Source organism: Falco naumanni, chromosome 6 (genome assembly GCF_017639655.2).
Source record: "Falco naumanni isolate bFalNau1 chromosome 6, bFalNau1.pat, whole genome shotgun sequence".
Lineage (NCBI taxonomy): Eukaryota > Metazoa > Chordata > Aves > Falconiformes > Falconidae > Falco > Falco naumanni.
The window spans coordinates 60,874,960-60,896,228 of record NC_054059.1 but is presented as its reverse complement, the minus strand read 5'-3'; the positions used below and the strand labels follow the sequence as shown (position 1 = coordinate 60,896,228).

At 37.5% G+C, this 21,269-nt stretch overlaps 1 protein-coding gene across 2 annotated transcripts in view; it reads right to left on the bottom strand.

The window, feature by feature from the left end:
- Positions 1-3,864: 3,864 nt before the first annotated feature.
- MAN1A1 (mannosidase alpha class 1A member 1) overlaps positions 3,865-21,269 on the bottom strand; it is a 150,338-nt gene continuing 132,933 nt past the window's right edge. The window contains exons 9-12 of one of the 2 annotated variants that reach the window (XM_040597917.1): positions 15,344-15,563; positions 14,360-14,532; positions 8,783-8,898; positions 3,865-7,445 (exon numbers count right to left, since the gene is read on the bottom strand). In XM_040597917.1, coding sequence (XP_040453851.1) covers positions 7,319-7,445; positions 8,783-8,898; positions 14,360-14,532; positions 15,344-15,563 — 636 coding nt within the window. In that variant the 3' untranslated portion in view covers positions 3,865-7,318. The remainder of the gene's footprint in view (positions 7,446-8,782; positions 8,899-14,359; positions 14,533-15,343; positions 15,564-21,269) is intronic. The other variant, XM_040597918.1, reaches the window with a different exon arrangement.

The following is a 21,269-nucleotide window of genomic DNA, read 5'->3' as shown; positions in this document are numbered from 1 at the left end:
GGGCTGGGAGCAGAGGCTTTTGGGGCATCACCAGTGGCTCTGTTGTGGTGTGCCCAAAGGAGTTGGTCTGCAGCACCCAGGCACCATTGTGCCACGCTGTGTAGTGGCACAAGGGCGGGCAGCAGGACTGTGTGTCACTTGCACTGAGGGGCAGCAGTTATGCATGGACAGGCAGCAAAGGAGACTGGTGGCAAACTCCTATGTACTCAGAGAAAATATCAGATGACCAGTCCTCTGGTTCCTCAACCACAAAGAAGGAGCTCTGTGATGCTTGAACTGATGGTTTGAGTCTCTTCTCCCTCTGTCCTTCCTAACAGCATAGTAAATATGTCTGGATGTTAAACTCTTGGTGGTATTTTGAGCCATTGTTTTGCTTTCCCTGGGTTTGTCCTGTGATCTATCTGTCAGCTCCTGGCCAGAATGACTATGGAGTGTTGTAGTATTAATTTGCTGCTGCTGCCCTTGTTAGCTCTGGGTGATGTCTTTGAGGATGGCAGAGACAAATCTTGAAACTCTTGTGCAGTTGTAGATTAGGAGGTGTTGTGTAAACTGTAATGATTGGAACTGCACATGAAAAATATCTTTTTAGAGTAAGTTCTGTTTCTGCTTACTTGTGTACAATGCAGTTGTAGCTCAATATTTAAAGTAAAATTATTTTTTTCTGTGGGTTTTTTGTTGTTTTTCTATTGGGTTTTGGTTTTCTGTTTAAAGATGGAGCACTTATGGCTAGTTGTTAGCAATGGAAAACTAAATGCAAATGTCTGAGGAAAATAATTTGAAACATGTACAAGAGGAGCTGGGAATTACATCAAACCCAGAAGTGAATGGAATAGAAAGCAACTGTGGTTGACCATTTAGCTGCAGCTAAAAGATAATCAAACTACAATAAAACCTCTTGTAAATACAGCATTTGGTATAGTTTTGCTCATCCCTTACTTTGTCCCTTTGAGATATAATTCTTTGCACTGTACTTTTGAAGCAGAGGATTGTAATATTTTAAATTGCAAACTGAGGGAATGGTATGAGGCTTATGGACATAGCTCTTCACAGTACATAGCAACAACTTTTCCCATGGGGTTGAATATGCATTGGACATAGCAAATGTGAAAGCAGCAAGGTTATAAGCCTACTTTTATTCTGAGTTTTGGGAAGTTGAGGGATTTAACATGCTAGGAGCAAGCAGCAGTGACCTGTGAGTAGCAGCAGAGGAGTGAGCTCTGAGAACACACCTTGGTGAGAATGGTCTCCACCTTAGAGAGGGGCCCGGGGTACTTGAGGTATTTGGAGCCAAGGGAAGCAGAGGTGTCCCCAGCAGCAAACATAAAGCACTGGACTGAGAAAAATAGGACTGAAGCACAGAATGTTTCACAGAGCTGAGGTTCCTCAAGGAACAAGCATCAAAATAGAAAGTTGTTTGGGAGGGAATGTGTTGGTTATTAAATAGCAAGTATTTAGCAGGTAGAGATTAGCAGTTCAAACCAGCTGAGGTCAACCAGCAACACAGCCCACATTTGATATTTCCTCTAAATATCCCATAAGTCTTGCGTAATGCCAAAATGCTCTCCCCCTGCATACCCCTTGACACTGACCCCCACTCAAGGGTGCTCTGATTTGCTCTTGTTGACTCATTTTGATAGCTGAACACCTGGGCACCAGGGTTGAGGCTCTCCTGGGACAGCCCTGGGAGGTGGGCTGGACAGGGTGTCCTTTCCACAAGCGTCCCTTACATGGGTTCCCACCTGCCTGTGTGCTCCTTTGCTCCTCTGGGAGTGTGGAGATGGGCCTTTGATGGGCTGACTCCATGGATCTGGGGGCAGTTGGGCCAGGGTATTACATGGTGTCTCAGTATGCCATTGCCTGTGCGCTCCTTTGGGTATGTGCTGATAGAACTTTTTAAAATCACATAACCTGCCACTACTGTAGGATCACTGTTTGCAGCATCATGATCCTTTAACTATCACACATGGCCCAGACAAATAACTTTAGGCTCATGTGCATTGCCAACCATAGCACCTCTCTGAAGTTCTGGAGTACCAGCAAGTCCCCTTGTCAGAGTGATGCTCCTTGGCAGATGAATCAATGGTCAGAACATGACAGCATAATAAAGTCACACTGACAATTTTATTAGGGTATGTTTTTTAAACTTTATATGCTTAAGACTAATAGTAGCTCTGCTACTCCGATTGACGGTGTGAAAGTAATGTACAATTGAAGAGAAAATATTAACCAGAAGGGTCTTTAATGTCCTGTAAAATGTCAGTGTGGGAATGGTGAAAGGCAAAAAATCTTCCACAAATCAGCCACAAAGCATGCACAGGCAGTTTGGAGAGCACATGAAAGTTTGGCAGAGGGGCTTCCAAAGGGGAGGTTGATTATGGTGATTTTACGTACAGGGTGTGTGAGAGCTGGTGCAGATAAAGGAGCAGATACTTGAGAAATGAGGATCAAACTGCTGGTTTTTGAGGTACTTTTGAATGCTAACAGCCTGCTGGGCTTTAACTGGATTCTGCAGCTCTGTGACTTGCTCCATCCACCACTTTGTACATGTATGAATGCACAAAACCAGGACAGAGCAAGCCCCTGTGTTATATCTATTCTTGCAGTACTTGGACAAGAACTCTTGATTCTCGGTGACCATTTCCTGCATTTGGCAGACTGCTTTTTTGATGAATAATCTTTCACCCTACTTTTGAGATCAACCAGAATAGACTAATCCCAGGATTAGGGTGGATTAGATGAAGGGCTGTTTCTATAGCAGATGCTGTCATACAAGTGCTGAGTTCCTCTTGATAGAGCAAGACTGTAGGGCAGTGCAGATGGCAGGGCAAATCCTGTTTGTCTTGACTAACTGTCAACTCGGTCCTAGTTCCTTTTTCCCCTGAAGAAAACAAACCACACCAAGCACCCAATTAAGAGACTGAATTGGTTGAAATTCTAACCCAGGCTTGTATTTACATCTCTTGTGAATAATGATCTGTAGTAAGGTTTGCATTAGTTCGTGTTCAGCTTGTTGAGAAGCAGTTTGTGTGATGCTGGAGCCTGCTACCGGAGGGGGCTGCCTGTGGCTACTCCAAGGATTGCACTGTGTAGCTGCACACCGACAACCATGCTGGAAAAATGAGACACCAGATTTAAGAGCTACCCTCAAAAATTACTTAGAGCAGGTCTAATGAGTAAGTTCTCTGACAGAAATTTATTCTACTGAGACTGTTCTGTAAAATCACAGTAGTTTATTACACTATCATCTTTGGATAAGGCTTCCTACTAAACAGAGGAAACAAGGTTAGGTGTGAGGTGTAGCTGTTATTTCAGTATCTAGATTGGAGATCTTAACATCCTTCCAAGACAAAATGTAGTTACAGTTCCTATGACAACTGTTCCTCTCCCCTCTGCAGCATGGACTAACGATAGCATTTCATTACATAATCATGTAATGCTGGGCACTGTGACAGCCTTGTCATCTCTGCTCCAGTGTCTGCTTCTAAATGGCATCTAGCTGAAGCCCGCTTGTATTGTGCAAAATGTGAATTGGAGCAACTGACCTTCACTGCGCTTACTGCCTGCCACCTCTGACTTCCCAGCTTCTTGCTTTTCATTAGTAGGTTCACTTTCTACCAAAATACATTTGGTATGCTGAATTTTATTGACAAGAACTCCCAGAAATTCATTTCTGTGCTAGCAATTCTGTACGCTGACTAACATTAATTAACAACAGTATCTTAACAAGTACACAGAGTACTAATCTGTACCAAACCAATCTGCTGAGAAAAAATCACGAGTATAGCAGCCAAACCAGACTATGCAGCAGACTCCTGTAGTTACTTCTGCAACACACTTAGGAAAAATTATAACAAGTTGAACAGATATATTAAAAGACTTTATTCACAATAGAGAAATTTTTACAAATATAAGTTCTTCAAAATTAAGCATCTTGATCTATTATGTATTCCATAATTTCAGTTTATATAAAGATGAAAAGACTAAACGGACTATGTACCAATCAAAAACAATTTAAATGCAGGACAGAAATGGATAATATGTATGATGAAGTCACCATAGAAACAGTGAGCCATTGGGCATTGCAAAAATCTGTGTACAACCAACACATATGCAATACTTATCTCACAAACAACCAAAACTTTTTCCCCATGAAGCAATGTGGGTGCCACTTAGTGATCTGCCTCTTAGAACTTAACGTATGCAGATTTAAATGCATTATTATGCTACAACAAAATGGAAAAAGTATAGGCAGTGTGTTTATACAAAGGTAATGTCATCCCGTGTTGTCATGTCCTGTCTGTGTGTCCCGTCCCCTGTTCTGCCCGCCCCCAAACAATAAAGCAAGTTCTTTTGCTCTTATGAATGACTGGGAACAGCATCACTAGCCACTTCCATGCAGCTAGTTAAGTGAATGGGAAATAAAATGCATGGTTTCTTGGCAATCTAACAGGCAGTGTTAAGTATGGACTGTTTCAAAATGATTGCTCTAACTTTGGTGTTTTGGGGTTATAAAAAAAAAAAGAAAAAGAAAAATCAATATATTCTCAGTTTATGAAAAGGTTTTTTCTTACAGTTGGCAAATCTACACGTTGTACAATCTTCTCGTCTACTTACATTAGTTTACAAAAGGTACAGTATAGTGCAGTTTGTACATACAACCTGAATACCCATACCAGCCATGTCAAATTTGTGCTCTTTCATATCATTGTAACTCTCAAACTAAAAAAATATTCATACTAAATGTCTGTATTACAAGGAAACAGTCATGATGCTTATATTTAAGTACATAGGACCCAATGCACACAAGAGTAGCCTGCTTTTTGCAACACAGAGAAGAGCTACCTTGTTCTCCTGGTTCTCTGCAGCTTGTTAGGTAAAGGCAAGATCACTAGACACATCTGGGGGAAGCATACTGTGGTTAAGAAAACCATGTAAAAAGAGGCTTACAAAACACATTTCTCAAAGACTTTTTTTGTCTGAGCTATTGTAGCTATTTAAGTGATATGAGGCCTATAGTAGCACATGCACAACCATGTGGTAAATAGCAGCAGATGACCCAATAAAAATAACCGAAACAGAAGTAATTATTATTACTTTTTGGTTAAAAAGGGAACAGAATTTCTGTTTTTATTCCACAGCTGTACTTTCTCTGTGGTACATGGGAGGGGGGAAGGCTTCCTTAAATGCTGTTTCTGAAGAAATACAGTGAAATATTTTAGTCCTCCAATGATACAAATTTGAAGTATCAAAATCAGCAAAAGTTCTGCTTCTCAAGAGAGGAGAGCCAAAACTTCAGCCTTGTTCATTCAGTTTCAGCAAACTGTTATTGTGACATGAGGGAATCCATACTTTAAAAAAGAAAATGGTAATAAAAAAGCAGCAAAGCAAAAAGCCTTGAGCCAGTGCTGGTTCCACATAAGCAGGCTTTACCTGCAGGTAAAATTTACATTTGAATCCCTTCTCCCAGTGCTGGGTGGCCTAGGCTCAGCAGGGTACCCCTACTATCTTCCATGTATGAATGCTCAGCTCTGCCAGGCCTGCGAGGGAAGGATCAGCATCACTGAAGATCCTCTTGCCTTGCCGCCTACATACGTGTCTTTGGCAGCTCGTGTGGCACATGCCATCTTCTCTGTGCAGGGGAAGCAGAGAGGCAGTGCTGTCTTTGCAGATTCCAGAGAGTGAAGGGGTAAAGTTTAGAGGTCAGCTTTCAGCTGCTATACACAAAAATGTAATTAGTTATCTTTGTTCTTGGCTTCTACATAAGAAAACCTGCATTGTAGACCTCTATCAGCCTAGAAAAAACATACTCTGTAATGCCTAAACAAATGTGCTTCCTCAGCTGTGCTGGACACGTGAGCTATCTTACTAAATACCTTTCAAGAAGATTACTGTACAGAACCATATTTGTTTTGCTGCAGTCCAATCGGTAAATAATGTACTTTCTCTGAATGGGAAGCCAGGTGTTATACCCTACTCAAAATGTGTGAAAGTCATCCTGTCACTAAATGAAAACATAGGTAGACTTAATAATTGTGTAAACCACTCCAAACCACACTTAAATAGAAACAGGAATGAATAGTGCCTCATTTTTATTTATTTTTTTTTCCCTTTGGTTATGCCACAAAGTAAAACATTTTTGGCAAAGCTGTTATCTTTCTTAGTGAACCAGGCCTCTAATCTAGGGAATATTTTTAAGCATACTGTGTTTCTCTCACTTAAACAAGACAGACTTGGTGCTTTCAGAAAGTTCTAGTTCTATCCTGGATAATTTCCCCTCTGATTATCTTCTTTTACCTTCCTCAACGCATCTGAACATTTAGCTTTATTCATGTAGATACATTAAATTGCTTTGTGACAATATACTATCAAGTCTGAACTCATCTGAATGTTTGCTAAAGTCCCAGAAAACCAAACAAATTGTCTCTGGTATAATTCTCAGCTTCCAGGAAAATGTCATTGAGTATTTTATTTTGCCTTTTCACCATCCGATCAAATGAAAGCTACTGGACAAAATACATAAAGAAGGTAAGACTCCCTTTCTTAATAAGAAATTACTATCTTTTTTCACTCCATAGTAGCCTGACTAAAGACATGAGAATAACATCACTTAGAAAAGGGAGGAAACAATTTATTCTATTTCAATATTCTAATCAAAACCTGAAAAACTAAGGTCTGCTAACTAATGTGCTAAATTCATAGAAACTAGTTAAGTCTAACTTCAACGTATACTACAGTTTCTGAGCCGTATCTGCATGAGATTAAAATATTCCTAATGTAGACTTCATTGACAATGAAATACATCAGATACTTTACCAAGTAATGATAGACCCGCATAAGAAGAGGCTGTCACAGTCACAAGATTTGTTTTGGATGACACACAAAACAAATTAACACAGAAAAAAAAAAAAAAAAGAAAAAGCTTTTTATACTTAATTCAATATGGCTTTTTGCAACATGGCAAAATATTACAGCTTAAAGCAGACATCTCCTCACAGAGGAGAAAAGAATTTTGCAGTCAACTTACAAGCATAACAGGAAACAAGTAACATGCAGACCCTCTGCTCTTTTTGGCCAGGACGATACTGCAGCCTAACAAAATCTGGAGAGATGTCCTATTTCTCTTCAAAGAAGTGGCTCAGCTGGATTAGAGGACTGAGGTTTTATCATAATTAGTTTGGGTCCATTCATAATAATTTACTGTTAAAGAAAACAGACTGCAAAAGACTTGATTTAAAAACTCAGGAATTTAAAACCAAATCATGTGCCCAAGTCCTGGAAAGAAACATAAGAAATAAACAAAGCATAACTTAATCTTCATCTATTTCTGGTTTTCTTCTGTATTCCCATAGTCTTTGTGAAGAACGGGGAGAGGATGAGCCTCTGTGTTGAAGACCCAGTGTTCAAATGGAAGAAGATCGTCTTCAGAAAACAGCAAATACAAGTACCTGGCAAGAAAAAAAAGTAGGAAATGTGATGACATCAGGCAAGTGAAACTACAACAGTTATCAGGAAAGCATAAACACCTGATCCCTAGATGAATATACCAACGGGAAAAGCTGACCAATGACAAAACAGCAGTAAGTCCCAGCACCACAATGATTAGCACAAAACTTTGGGGCTACTCAACTCAGATTGGACTTAAGGGCAATAGCAACTGGAGACCAACAAAAGAGTGCCTCTATCCTGACAGAAGACAAAGACATTTAGGCTATCAAAGTTAAATATCAGTTCACTTCCATTTCATCCTCAGTAATTTTATTACACATTGTTTTGATAATACACAAGCACAGTAAATTTCTTCCTCCTGAATGTCCACGTATATCAAAGTGTAGGAATGAGAAGCAAGACAAGATTGGACTACAGTATTTTAAGAACAACCTCTGGCTTAGGATTTTTAAAGAAGAAAACCAGTACTAGACCAGTAGCTTGGGCACCCATTTACTAAGATGGGGTCTATTAAACCCATCAGTAACCAATAAACAAATCCAATATTTTACTTATGTCATGATACAAGGTAGTAGCTACTGTAGCATGATTATTGAAGACTTCTTAGGGATGGAAGTCTGCTTACCAAGTGACATTTTATTTTTTCTTAATGACCATCCTTTCCCGAAGGCTTTTCTTGCTCTAATTCTGATAGGCCAATTTAAAAGACACAGTAGGAGGAGTGCACCATCTCAAAAAACCCACCCAAAACCCTCCCACCATGTATATAACTGTATTTACAATATTTATTTTACTTGAGTTGAAATGATGTGATTGCTTCTTTCTGGTCTTTGCAACTTCTTGCACAACACCAAAAAAATAAAAAAAATGGAAAGACCAAGACAATGCTTCCTTTATTTCATTATTTTTTTCATTAAAAACTTAGGAGAGGTCCTGCGAGCTTACCATGCAAGATGATTTCTGTTTTCTTTTTCTGTAGTTTTAAAAATGAAAAGTAATACAAGCCTGATAAGTCCTCTGTTTAGTCATTTTGTTTCACTACTGTTGGCATATATAATTAGATCCTATCAAAACAAAGAGATGTAATTTCTCAACTGAGACTATAAAGTACCTTTATCAGAAGTAAAGAAAATTTCCAGAAGTCACAGGATTTAGTTTATTAATACAGAAAGAAAAAAAATAAAGGCAATTTGGCTTCCCGTCACCTAAGAAAAGCTCTACTATTTCAGTCAGATTTTGTTCTGTGAATGTCAAGGGTACCAATGATAAATACTTGTCTGTAAAGATGATACATAGAACTACTTCATATTAATGAAAGTCAACTTTTTTAACTTACTTGAGTGTCTCTGAAAGAAAGAAACTTTGCTGCACATCATCATGGCTTTCATGATTGTTGTAAACATCTCTAATGCCAGAGTAGCCACCATCTACTCTGCAGTGTTTTTCCAGTGCCTGAAGGGGGGGGGGGGGGGAAACCAACAGTGGGATTAACAAAATTAATCAACTGCCATTTTTTCCTTCTTTGACAATAAAACTAGGCCCTGCCCTCAAATTATCACTTTGTTGAAGAGTTGAAAACCAGATAAAGCTCTAGGTAGAAAAATCTTTTTACAAAGACATACGCACACATGTCTAATTTTACATTTAGGAAGAGAATCAAATAATAAGTTAATAAAAGAAGTGAACACAAACCAGTTTTCAGAAGGAAAGATATAGGGATATATGGATGTAAAGACATACGGATTTTCAATTATTTTCTTTTTCCTCTTTTTAATAGGAATAATAATAGCCTCTTTCTCACAGGCTTGACTATCAGACTTCAGAGATCATGTCACATATACCTTTCTTGGTCATATTTTAGTGCTTAAAAATTGTTGTGATAGAACTGAGTACCGTGATAAAGACCAGTCTTTTCCGTACCTCCTGACAGCTGCTTCAAAAAAACAAAGGCAACTCTCCATTTTCTATGTAAGTGGTTTAGTTTCTCTTTGCAATTTTTCGTTTTTCAATGGGAAACCTCTGCTATTGGGCTGTGACTGAGTTTCTTTTCTGCAGTAGGTACTATTTTGCTTTGATACCTTTCTGAAAAAGCTATATATTCCACAGGAGTAGATGGAAAGCTAATACGTAGCTGAAATTAATGCAACACGTTTTAGATGTAGGAATAAGAATGTGTTTTTCTCTAACTAGTTTCCAAACTGTGTATTCAGTTAAGAGGTGTAAAACAGATGATTGATTCCTATTTTATTTACAATGAAAAGGAGCACATGGACCACCTAAAAATATAATTCCTTTTCTGCCCACAGAAATGTTCTATATGATCAGCTGATTTTGAAGGAGAAAAAAGATCAGATGAAGATTGGACAGAAAGCAAAGAACACGTACCTGGTGCTAGAAGTGTAGAAGGTATATACAGTTATATTATTTAATAAACCTTGCTTCTTTGCTTTATTTTAGACAGGTGTTTGCATTAGAAAGGTAGTACCTATATGCCTATGTACAAGCCATAACTTCTTTAAATACACTGCTATCCGATACCTTATTTGAATATTAGTTCTTTTGTCACTGCTGTTTAAAAATATTCATTCATCTTTTTTCTTTATAATTTACCTATTTAACAAGGTCAAAAGTATTATTAGACTTAATTTTTCTTACTCTTTTATAATAACTCTTTGCTATCATGCAGTATAATAAAGGAATGAAGAGAATCAAAGATGATTACATTTAAAACAATGCATTATATTAAAAAAAAATCAGAAAATGGTCTTTAGCCTTAAATAAATTCTAACAATGAAAACGACAGTAAGCACGGTGGATTTCTACATTTACTCAGGACCACACTACTCTGAAACATGGTGCCTGCTGTGGAGGCAGGTATTGGAGCAACAACTTTCAAGCTGAAATACCTGGAGTTTTATCAAACTCCCGATGGAGAGATGGAAGACAACTAGTTTTTCCATTTCTGAAGTTATTAAAAACATCACTGAAGTGATTACAGGATGTGTACATTTTATTTAGGGAAAGATGCTGCATTTCAAACCACATGTAGCAAAAAGCTGCAAGATAAGAATAAGCATTTTCTGATGAAAGATGGGACTAAAAGTCAGTAATAATTACTGAGGTATCCATCACCTCCAGCTGCTCTAAAGGCTGCTCAAGATATGTGTTTTGCTGTGAGCAGATATCCTAAATGTCCTTGGTTTTGCTGGAGTCCCTATAGCTATCTGCATATATTTAGCTTGCACGTCAGTCTCTCCATAGTTTTCACTAGAGAGTAAGCTGCCTATTGTATATTTAAAAGGGATTTTTCTCCAGGAGAGATCCTTTAAAATACAAACAGGCCTATTTGTCTTTTCTTGTGTGTCTTTATGTTCTTTAATTTTCCTGGACACTTTTACTAAGTGACAAATATACTTAAGTTTAAACAAGTAATTTCCCCTGGCTGGTACTCCTTCCCTCTTGTCTACTTCAACCTGCAACGAATTCAGAATGCTGAATCTGTGTCTGGATTTTCGATGTCAAACATAAGATTATGTTTTCCAGGGCACAGCAGAAAGAGAACTTGAACTAGAAGGATAAGGCTATTATTCAAGGAAATATCTGTGTTCTAAACAGGGTGAGGTAAAATAAAAGCAAATTGAATTTGTGGTTTACGTGCTCTAACATGTAGTTAGAGCCTTCTTTATGAGTTTGTTGTAGAGATACACCATATAGGTACTTGAACACACTGCTATGATGTAAACTAAGAGGTTAACTTGCACCCTGTTAGCCACCTGGTGCTATCCACTTGATGAAAATGTGAAGTATCTTACCCCTCAAAGCTACTTGCCACTTAACTGAAGGAACAGGACATTCATGTGCAGCCTTAGCACAATAAAAAAGCTCTTGGTTGTCACCCTCATTTAACTGGCAGTCATGGCTTTTTGCGCCCATACCTGCAGTTTCAGAGTACAGTGATGTTCGGGGTACTGGTGAGTGGGAAGAAACAATCAAACACTTTTAAAATTAGTAGTTGTCAGAAAATGAAGGTAGCTATGATCAGTTATGCTACAGTAATGGGAAACATCAAGCAGAGGGAAAACTGGCTGACAGTCTCAAAGTATCACAAAGGCAAAAAAACAAAGGAAGTGCTATGAATTCAAAATATGTGCCACATTTATAATGCAGAAAGGGAGACTTTCATGAGCTAAGCTGATAAAATCTTTCTGACTCAGAAATAGTGGATATTGCTGTTGGTCGTAACTGCATTTTCTCCAGCTGCTGAAGTACATACAGAATGATCTTGGAGTCAAAATTAAAGCAGCAAAACAAGTTTCTAAAGAAAAAAATAGAGAGGCTAGAGCACGTTTTTAGAGAAAGAATTAATAGACTTGTTGGAAAGTTGAGAAGTCACGACTTACAGAACAGCTTCCTTTTCTACTACAAGGGCACTGGGGAACAAACCTGATGAGTTCTTATTGCCAGTGTCATGAATTGAAAATGAACATGAAACACCTGAAGATCTGCCCAGCTTTTCTGGGCAACAACAAATGGTCTGAATGTTCCCCCTTTTTTCTTGTTTCAATCTCAGCTTCCTCTCTGTGCAACAGATGTTGATAATTAAACCAGCTATAGTCAGTGGTCAGGGACTTCCCCAAGAACAAAAAGGGTGGATTGACGTGCTTTCTGGTACAAGAACAGGGAGCAAGAGGAAGCAGAATTTATGAAATAGTTGCAGTATCATGACACATGCTAGAACAAAAAATAATACATTATCAGGTGGAGCTGTATGGGTATGAATATCAAGAAAGAAGAGAAAAAAGGAAAAAAAAAAGATTTGGAACCTACAGCTGACTATACATTCTGTGAAGCTGTTTGTTTATGTGAAACACGCAACTGTGCATTAGGACAGTAGAAGATGGGCCTGTGCACAATGTGACCAGCTGCATCTCCCACACGTGGGCTGTAATCCACTGCCTTAGAGCCAGAAAAGAATAACTACAAAAATGTTAAACAAGGAACACATGGGGAATGCTAAGAAGGTAAACGAGTGTACAAACGTGAAGTAAACACAAACAAACTGAACCAACAGGGTACACAATAATAACAAGGAAAACATTTCAATTGTTTATAACAATGCTATCAGTGTGGGCAGCAACAATGAGTCAGGAAAAACATCTCCTGAAGAAGGAGCACTTGGCATTGCTGAAGCCTGGTGGGATGACTTCCCTAAACAGCCATTGTAAATATTCCAATTATAATCTGCCTGGGAAGATTCCAGTAGTAAAATGCATGCCTATGGGTAGCGCTAGCAAAGAAGAAAGTAAGGAAACAGCACTCTAAATTACATTATTTATCTAAAATATCCAAATAATTTTTTTTAAAAAATTGCTTTGGAATCATTGGGAGGCAAGTAAAATGTCCTAAATAACCACTGTCTACCTAGCTGAATACACTGTTGACTGCAGATACGGAATTGCTGTGAATATTCAAACAAGGAGAAATTAGAGAGTAGAAGTAGAGTTAATGCTAGCAGCTATTCTTTTACGGAAAGCAGATTTTACCATAGATTTCATTCTTCAAGAATATCTAATTACCAAAACTGAATCGCTCTTTTTTTCACAACACTCAACAACATTTGCCACACATTCACTATCTCACACAGTGAATACTGAATACAATTACAGATCCTGGTTGCTGTTGAGCGAGCCAGGTGACTGGCGGATGTCGTGTCACAGCCAGGTATATGGAGTCATAACCCATTAACAGCTCTGTAGTAGGGTCCTTTGGTGATGAGAAATTGGACGACATGAGTCTAAATGTTCTTCCCTTAGTATAAAGCAACCTTCTACAACTACTTGTGTAGGCCCGTCCAAGAAAGTTATAGTTACGTACTCCTAGGAACAAGGGGCATTGGGCAAACTGACAGACAGGACATTTTTTAAATCCTGGGCAGCAATAACTCTGCAAAGGAGAGGTCACTGAATGAAAAAAATACTGCACAGGGTTTTGTTTCCTTTTTTTCTTTTTTCATTTTTCTTAAATATACAGAGCTGCGATAATAATGTTCTTCAGCTTCCTGTATCTCCTGTGATACCTCAATCTTAAAAATTCCAAAGTAAGAGTTAAAGGCAGGTAATTTAGCAAGGGGAACGTTAGTGTGAGGATAAAATAAGTGAACTCTAGGAGTGCAATACCCATACCCAGAGAATAAAACATGGTAAATGCAAAGGCTCTCCTCTCTAACAGTAAGAGTGATTGACCACTGAAATAAGGGAAACAATGGATTTGGCAAGCCAATTTTTGCAGTATAGACTAGCTGCTCTCTTGGAAGGCTTGTGCTAGACAAAACTGAATAGCTAGGTTCAGCGTGATGGTTGAAACTCAATGGCTAGTGGGACACAGAAATTTAAACCTAGAAGAGGTTGTTATCATTAATGGAGTTCAGCCTAGATGACCTATGCTTTTTGAAAGTGACCCATTTTTTAAACATTCGGTGCTATCTAGTACTTCATTTTGGCCTTCATCACCTTAATTAAAATCACCTTTGTACATTACTGTTGAAAATACATTTCATAAAGCTTATTTCCATGTCCAAGTCTCAAATTTGACACACATCCGCACTTTCCGTTCACATGCAGCGATCCTTAACATCTTGAGCAGTACATCCAAATATGACCCTGATCTCAGAAGTATTTAAGAAGGAGAAATCCCAAGGTATTTTTCTAATAACACAATACCAGCACTATTTGGTTTTGTAAAAACAATCTCAGTTCATCAATTTAGTAAATGAATCTCTGGAAATTTGAGTTGATATTACTAATTTTAAATAACTATTTACTCTCCAACTGCTAAACTACATCCAGATATCATTCAGTAGCTCACTTAACAAGACGTTAGGATTTAGTAAGAAAAAAGTCCAATAGAACATTACCTCTACAGCTTCCCATCCCCACTGCCTGTACTTTGGGTCATGAGTGAGCCGCCACATGTACATGTAGGTCTCTATGACTTCTGGTCGTAGGATGTAGTATTTTTCATTTTGTCTTGTAGCAATGGCCTCAACACCACCATCAAATCTGAAGGCTTCCGGTCCCAGTTTCATGCCTAGCAAATATAAAATCACATGCTAAAATGAAGGCATTAAGAAAGGCTTTAAACTATGTCATCTACCAAATCAATGATCCTTTCCTGTGGCACAAAGCCAGGTTACCCAAAAGGTATATAATTTCTGGACGACACTGCAGCTCCTTCTGTTTTTAATATTTTGTAAATACTTCAGAGTAGGAGAAAGCTGTTCTTCATCAGTGCCCTAAACAGCAGTTCCAGTTTGAATAGCGATGCTAACATTTGCATTCTGGAAGACTTCATATAAACAGCAACATGTGAAATTTTGCTTAAAAGACAAGGATATTTACTTTTCTATATCAAACTGGAAAATACACTCTGGACCTGAAATGCTGCCAGGTTTATTTCTATAAGAAGATGAAAGAATCCAGAGAAATTTCCTGCACAGAAATCCACTTTCTTTGTGCAATTCTATTGTGTGCAGCGTTATACCACCAGAACTGAGCATAAAATAATTTTTTGTGCATAACACATGATTAATAGCTATATTGATGCATAAGTGAACAGGGTCCCTCTCTGATTTGTATTCGGCTATACAGAAATTGGCAAAGTGAAACAAAACCTATCATGTTAATTACTAGAGTGAGTAGATATGATTCAGATGCACAGAAATTATTTATAAAACAGAGCAGCCGTTCTTAAAGTTACTCTAAGAGCAAAGCAGGATTTGCTCAGAAAGGATAAAAAGTTCTCATCATCATACAACTTTCATTCAGCATTGTGCAAAAATACCAATGGGTGCCTTCACAAAGTCAAACTGTGAAACTAAACTCTGCGATACAGTACTTACTTGTGCGATCATAGGATTCATGGCAAGTCCTAGCGATTTCAGCACCGAGCTCAATGTGATGGCCTGTCTTGTCATTAGGTGCTCCGTCCGCTCCTAGAGCAAACATGCCTCCAGCAAAACAAGTGAGATGTCCCATCTTGTGTTCAAGCAGTCCACCCTTCCACTCAGCGATGTATGTCAGCCCCCCGCTTGATTTTCGAATTAGGTGGGTCTCTATGGCCTGCAAAAGTATGTGATTTCAAACCAAATGTACCATTTGGTAAAGCATGCGGGACAAAGACAAAATTGTCTTGTATGTTGGTTGGCTCTTCTCCGTATCACCTTTGCTTATAAAGTAAAATAGATAATATGATCTAGCATAACCTCAAAGTGCAACCAAACCAACACAGATTAGCATACATGAGTAACAATGATTCATTTTGCTACAACTCTGGGCAACTTATGCAGTACATTTTATTAAAATATTGAAAAGACCTAAAAAATACAATTCAATTTTAAAATTATTTTACTTCTTTCCCTTTCTACTTTGAGCAATTTTGGGTAATTTCACTTTTAATGGTCATGAGCCATCACTTCAGGTTCCATACTTCCCATTTTAATTCTGACTTAAAGGATGTGGTTATTGATATAACTTCATGCCACTTATATGCAAACATAACTCATATTCTAAACGCTTGACTCAACGAGTGCATTGAATGATGTTAGGGCTCTGAGTCTATATGGTATTCCCAAAGTCCCATGAGTTTTCCATCCCAAACTCAATTCCTCTGTAGTTATCAATCAGGAGTAGGGTCTCACTGTGATTTCTGGAAAAAAACCCAGGCAGGATAAAAATACACTAATCTCCCAGAGAGAATTAGAAGTTGGTGCTGTTAGCAATGTATGGTCATTGATCACAAAATCCAGGACAACAACCTTCCCTTGTGGAAGGAACAGAATTAAAACAATAGAGGAGATGCAGAAGAGCATGTTAATTAGAAGCCCACACCGAAAGTAGGCTATTACTCTTTAAGTGGTAATGGAGAGGAGATGAACAATGCTATCATACATTCAGTTATCCAGCAGTGCTTTGGTTTATTCTATTGAAATCCTGAGATTCAGAAACAATACTTAATATGCATTATACAAGAGAAAAAACATGAATAAAATATCAGTACAGAGAAGTATTAATAAGAAAAAAGCCAGGATTTTAAAAAAATGTTATAAAGAGAAGGTATTGATTGTAGTTATTTCTTCCCATTTAAACATCCGTAAAGGTTGTTTTCATAAGCATGAAAAATCTGCTCTGAACTAGAAGCACCAGCAGAATAATTGTACAAGTTTTACTTACTGAGTAGGTTTTTTGTGCCAAGAATGTCACACGGAAAGCTACACCTGGTTTTCCACTAATATTGGTGCAAAGCATTTAGTAAGGATGTTTCCCGCCCAGCTCCAGACCCACTACTGGCTCAGAAAACTCAATCCCTTTGTTTTCTCCTTAATTGTATGGTTTTAGCACCAGATACCTACTGAAAGACATACCTGAATTTTACAGCTGCAGTAAACAATGAAGATTCCTGTGCTTTAAACAAATCCTGCATACTTTAACATATAAAAAGAAGAATTTACTATGAAAGGGGAAAGTGTGAAAACACACAACAATTTTGCGGGGAAACAGCTTTCAGAATACTTAGGCATTCTGAAAAATAAGCTATGTAAAACCATGTTCAGAAATAAAAAAAACTTTTAACTTAATGACATTTCATTAAGCCTTTCAGCACGGTAATCCCTATGTCACCAAATTAACAATTCTGGCAATAGTCGGTAACTCTACTGGTTACTTAGCAGCTGAATCAGAATTTATTAAAAACATAAACAAATATAAAATAGATGGATGACTACATTTACATATATTACATTTATTTTAGTAAAAAAATAATGAAAGACAGAATGAAGTATTATTGTACCTGATGGAAATAACAGTAATCATGTACCTTCAGAACTATAGTAACTAGAGCAGAGTTGAATCTTGTACTATGAAAATGGATTCTGCGATAGCAATTAGTCTTTCAGAGTTTGCGGGGTTTTTTTCCTGTTCTTTTGGCTCAAAATTAAAGTTCAGGCCAAAAAAAGATGACTTCCACTTGGGAAACTAAAAAATTATTCTAACAAACCGGTGTCAAGAAACTAACAAATTGATGCTAACTGATGCTAAGAATGTCACAAAATAAAAATATGTTTCCAGATTGATTATTCATGTTTAGTAAAGCAAATTATCTTGGTTTTATAAATGGGTCCTATTAAGAACTAGTACATATGCCTATTAAAAGATATTTTTATTATGTAAGCATCTTATTTAAAGCTATTTCTATTACGTAGTTATTTGATATATTACAGATTCTCAAATTGCCTTGTCATACTTTTTATAATCACAGGTCCCTGAGGGCTAGATAAGACCTATACTGGTTGCATATACCTTTATTAATGGCAAGCTAGGTAACTAATCATTTCTGCCAAGACGTGAAATCCAAATACCCTTTGATATGCTATCAGAAGCCATAAGCCCCGGTGTGCCGAACTTGCAAGTCCATTCAGCACTCAGCAAATTCTTATTCTTGAAGACAGGAAAACAAACACTGTAACTTGGTAAAGCCTAATCTGCGTTTGAAGTTATATACTTATGAAGTCATAGTTTGTAGTAGTTACATGATTTAAGCAAAGTGACCTCAACCAAACAGCTTTTGTAAAGCATGAAAGGCAGCGGAACGTCTCTTCCCAGAGGACTTGTAAGCTCTTTTTGTAAGTACACCAGTGGAGCTCACAAAACCACCGCCAGGCAGCTCACAGTGGGGCTGCCCAACTAAACTAAATTGCTTCATGGGCCATTTTCAGTCTGAGCAAGGGAAACTGTTTTTGTCAGAACCCAGTTCCCCTTCTCCCATCACTATTCATCTGCCCTCTGACTGAGAAGAGACAGACTAACCGCTTGCCCTGAAACAACACTCTCCAAAGGCTTGCTAATGAATTTGCAGTATTAAAGTTGCATAAAGTTTGGAACAATTCCAGCATGCCATAGAAATGTCAGATTATAATGAATTTGTTAGGTGTGTTCCGCTTGTTTCAGGATCTCAACATAAAAAAGAAAGTTGTTTTAAAAAAATCAGCATTCTTAGAAAGCCTTAAAAATGTAGATGCTTTTGATCTTAAAAAAAAATGTATCTCCTGCATGAGTTAAACACATAAAAGAAACTCCCCAACATTAACTATTGATAAATGCATTCACTGAAATTTTGAACTCCTGTATCGATAACAGTATTTGCAGCACTAAGACACAGTAAAACCTTCCTTTTCCCCACAAGTCCAACCTAATTATAGTTTAATTTCAGAATTTACTTCCAAATATTGTTAAAGCACTACTTCTGGAATGTATAATGTCTGTAAAATGAATTTGTATAATAAATTTTTTTCAAAGTAAACAATAAACAAAAATCAGTACTCTTACAATTATCAATTCTGAATCTACCCAAACTGCCAAAGTGCCATATATCATCCATCTATTGGAAATTCACAAAAATGCTATTCACATTCTAAATATTTTTGTGGTTATAATATAATGGTATGTACTTCTGTAAGCAGCACATCAAAATATTTTTCAGTGAGTTTCACAAGGTTTGTAAGTGCCATCAGGCTGTATTGAACTTTCTGAAAGACATTCAGTTTCTAAATAAACTTGAGGTTCAGAGCAGGACTAAATCACTGGCGGGAATATGTGGGCAATTGTTTTAAGTATAAAAACTTGAATGCAAAGTTGAGAAAGTACTAGGATGAGGAAGAAATACTATCAGTTTAAATGAAGATGTAAGGGTCTCCAAACATGAGTGGTAGGGTGGAAAGGCGTTACAATCCCATAGGGAAATGCTACTTGCTCTCTGCAGGGCTGCGGGCACAGTTCTGCCAGGGAAATCAAGTTACTAAACCAAGTTGTTACAAAAGGAGAATAGGTAGTATGGTGACAAAGATCCACCCAAATGAAAAGCCCTGTTTGGTAGACTTAATTCAGAATTTCATACTTGGAATTAATTTACTTTTATTTTGATATAATTATCACACTTAAAAAAGACACATTTATTTGAACTGCAGCTCTATTACAGCTTGGTCCCCACCTATGAATAACTCCTTCCTGCACCGCTTGCACATCAGGTGGTGTCATATTTATCACTATAGAGATTATTATTTAATTTTACTGTAATAAATATTGTCAATACAAACCAATATACAAAATCTGCAAATAATCAAAAAAGCTAGAAGAACGTTGTCTTTGATTAGCTGAAAATCCATTATTGATGGACAATTGTCTGGAGCTGGTATAGTAAATGGACATTTCATTTTACTTTTTTCCAGAATGTATTTCTGCAATTCAAATAGTAATTTCTTCCTTTCCACCAAAGTAAAGAAGAGAGACTGTGCAACCTAAAAGGTTGCAAAAAAAAAAAAACAAAACAAAAAAAAAAACAAACAAACAAACAAACAAAAAAAAAGTGGCTGCAAATGTCTGTTCCCAAAGGGAGCAACCTGGAAGTGACCAAAAACCAAACCAAACCAACCAAACAAAAAACAACAACAAAAAATTGAGACAACCTGATTCTTTGACTGTAGTGGACAAAAAAGGAGAGGAAGGAAAGGCAACTAAAGGAAAATAAACATTTGCCAGATATTTCAAGAAATAAATTTACTACATGTAAAGCTGATACGGCATATGGTTTGTTGCGTACGTACAAGCTCTTACATATATATAAAACAACTGTAAAAATGCTTGAGCACTCAATTAGAAGCATTAATAACAGTCCCTTTTACAGTTTGACTTGTGACTGAAGTGCACCTTGTATTACTCCTGGCATCTTTCTTATGGATTTGCACGTTAAAAATTATGCCCTTGCCTATCTGTCACATTGAAAGAACAGTAGTGAATAAGACATTCGGAATTGCTTAGCTTACAGGATTGCAAATTGTACGTGTGCCTAATCTCTGTTATTGACAGCACAAAAGAGAAACTCTTCAGTTTTTCCCAACCTGATATCCTCCCCCTCCTGCCCCCCTTCTTAAGATGATACGTTTTGTGTTCTCTGCTTAACAGCCTGTCCCTTAACCTTCGTGTTATACTGCCAGTCCTTACTACCCTAACAAAATAAAGCAGAACTGAACCCTGCCAATAAATACCCATTTTCTTTCATTCAGTTCTTCACTCCTTTGAGCCTTTCACACAGCTTAAATGCTGTTTTCAACACCCCCTTCCTCAATCCCTGACTTGATTTTGGGATTGGGAAGTCCTTAATTTATCGTTTGAGTTGTTCGGGATGTTGAACTGGATTGTTTATAGAGAAACAGGATACAGAACTGAAGTAATCTCACCGTCCAAATGAGTAAAAAACCGCTATCAACAAGCTTATGTTTCATAGAGGGTATATCCTCTTGGTGGATTACGCTGACAGGTAATCAAAATATTAACTGAGATGCCTACAGAGCACAGATGGAGGCTTCTCAGGAAAAGTGTTCTGCAACTCAAAGTTTCTCAATTCAAAATAAAAGTGCCACAAAAAAAGTGAACTCTGCTAAAAGAGCAGGGGTAACAAACTGCAAACCTCAAAATGCAATGTAAAACTGCAGTTCCACTTCCTCTAGCACTTAGGCATTTTACCTCTCCTTTTACAACAACTGTCTAATTATGATTAATGAATTTCAATGACTTCTGATGTTTTAACAACAAAAATCAGGTGTTTCGTTTCCCACCTCAAGATGTCACTGCAGCTAGAGAGAAAACTGTCTTGCAAGTCATAGTTAAGTATTTCCATACCTTAATAAATTTGAAACTTCAAAAATATGATCCTGGTTCTAAATTTCCAGGGTTTAATAATGTTTGTTTGGGGGATAATTACAAGTCTGCAGGATT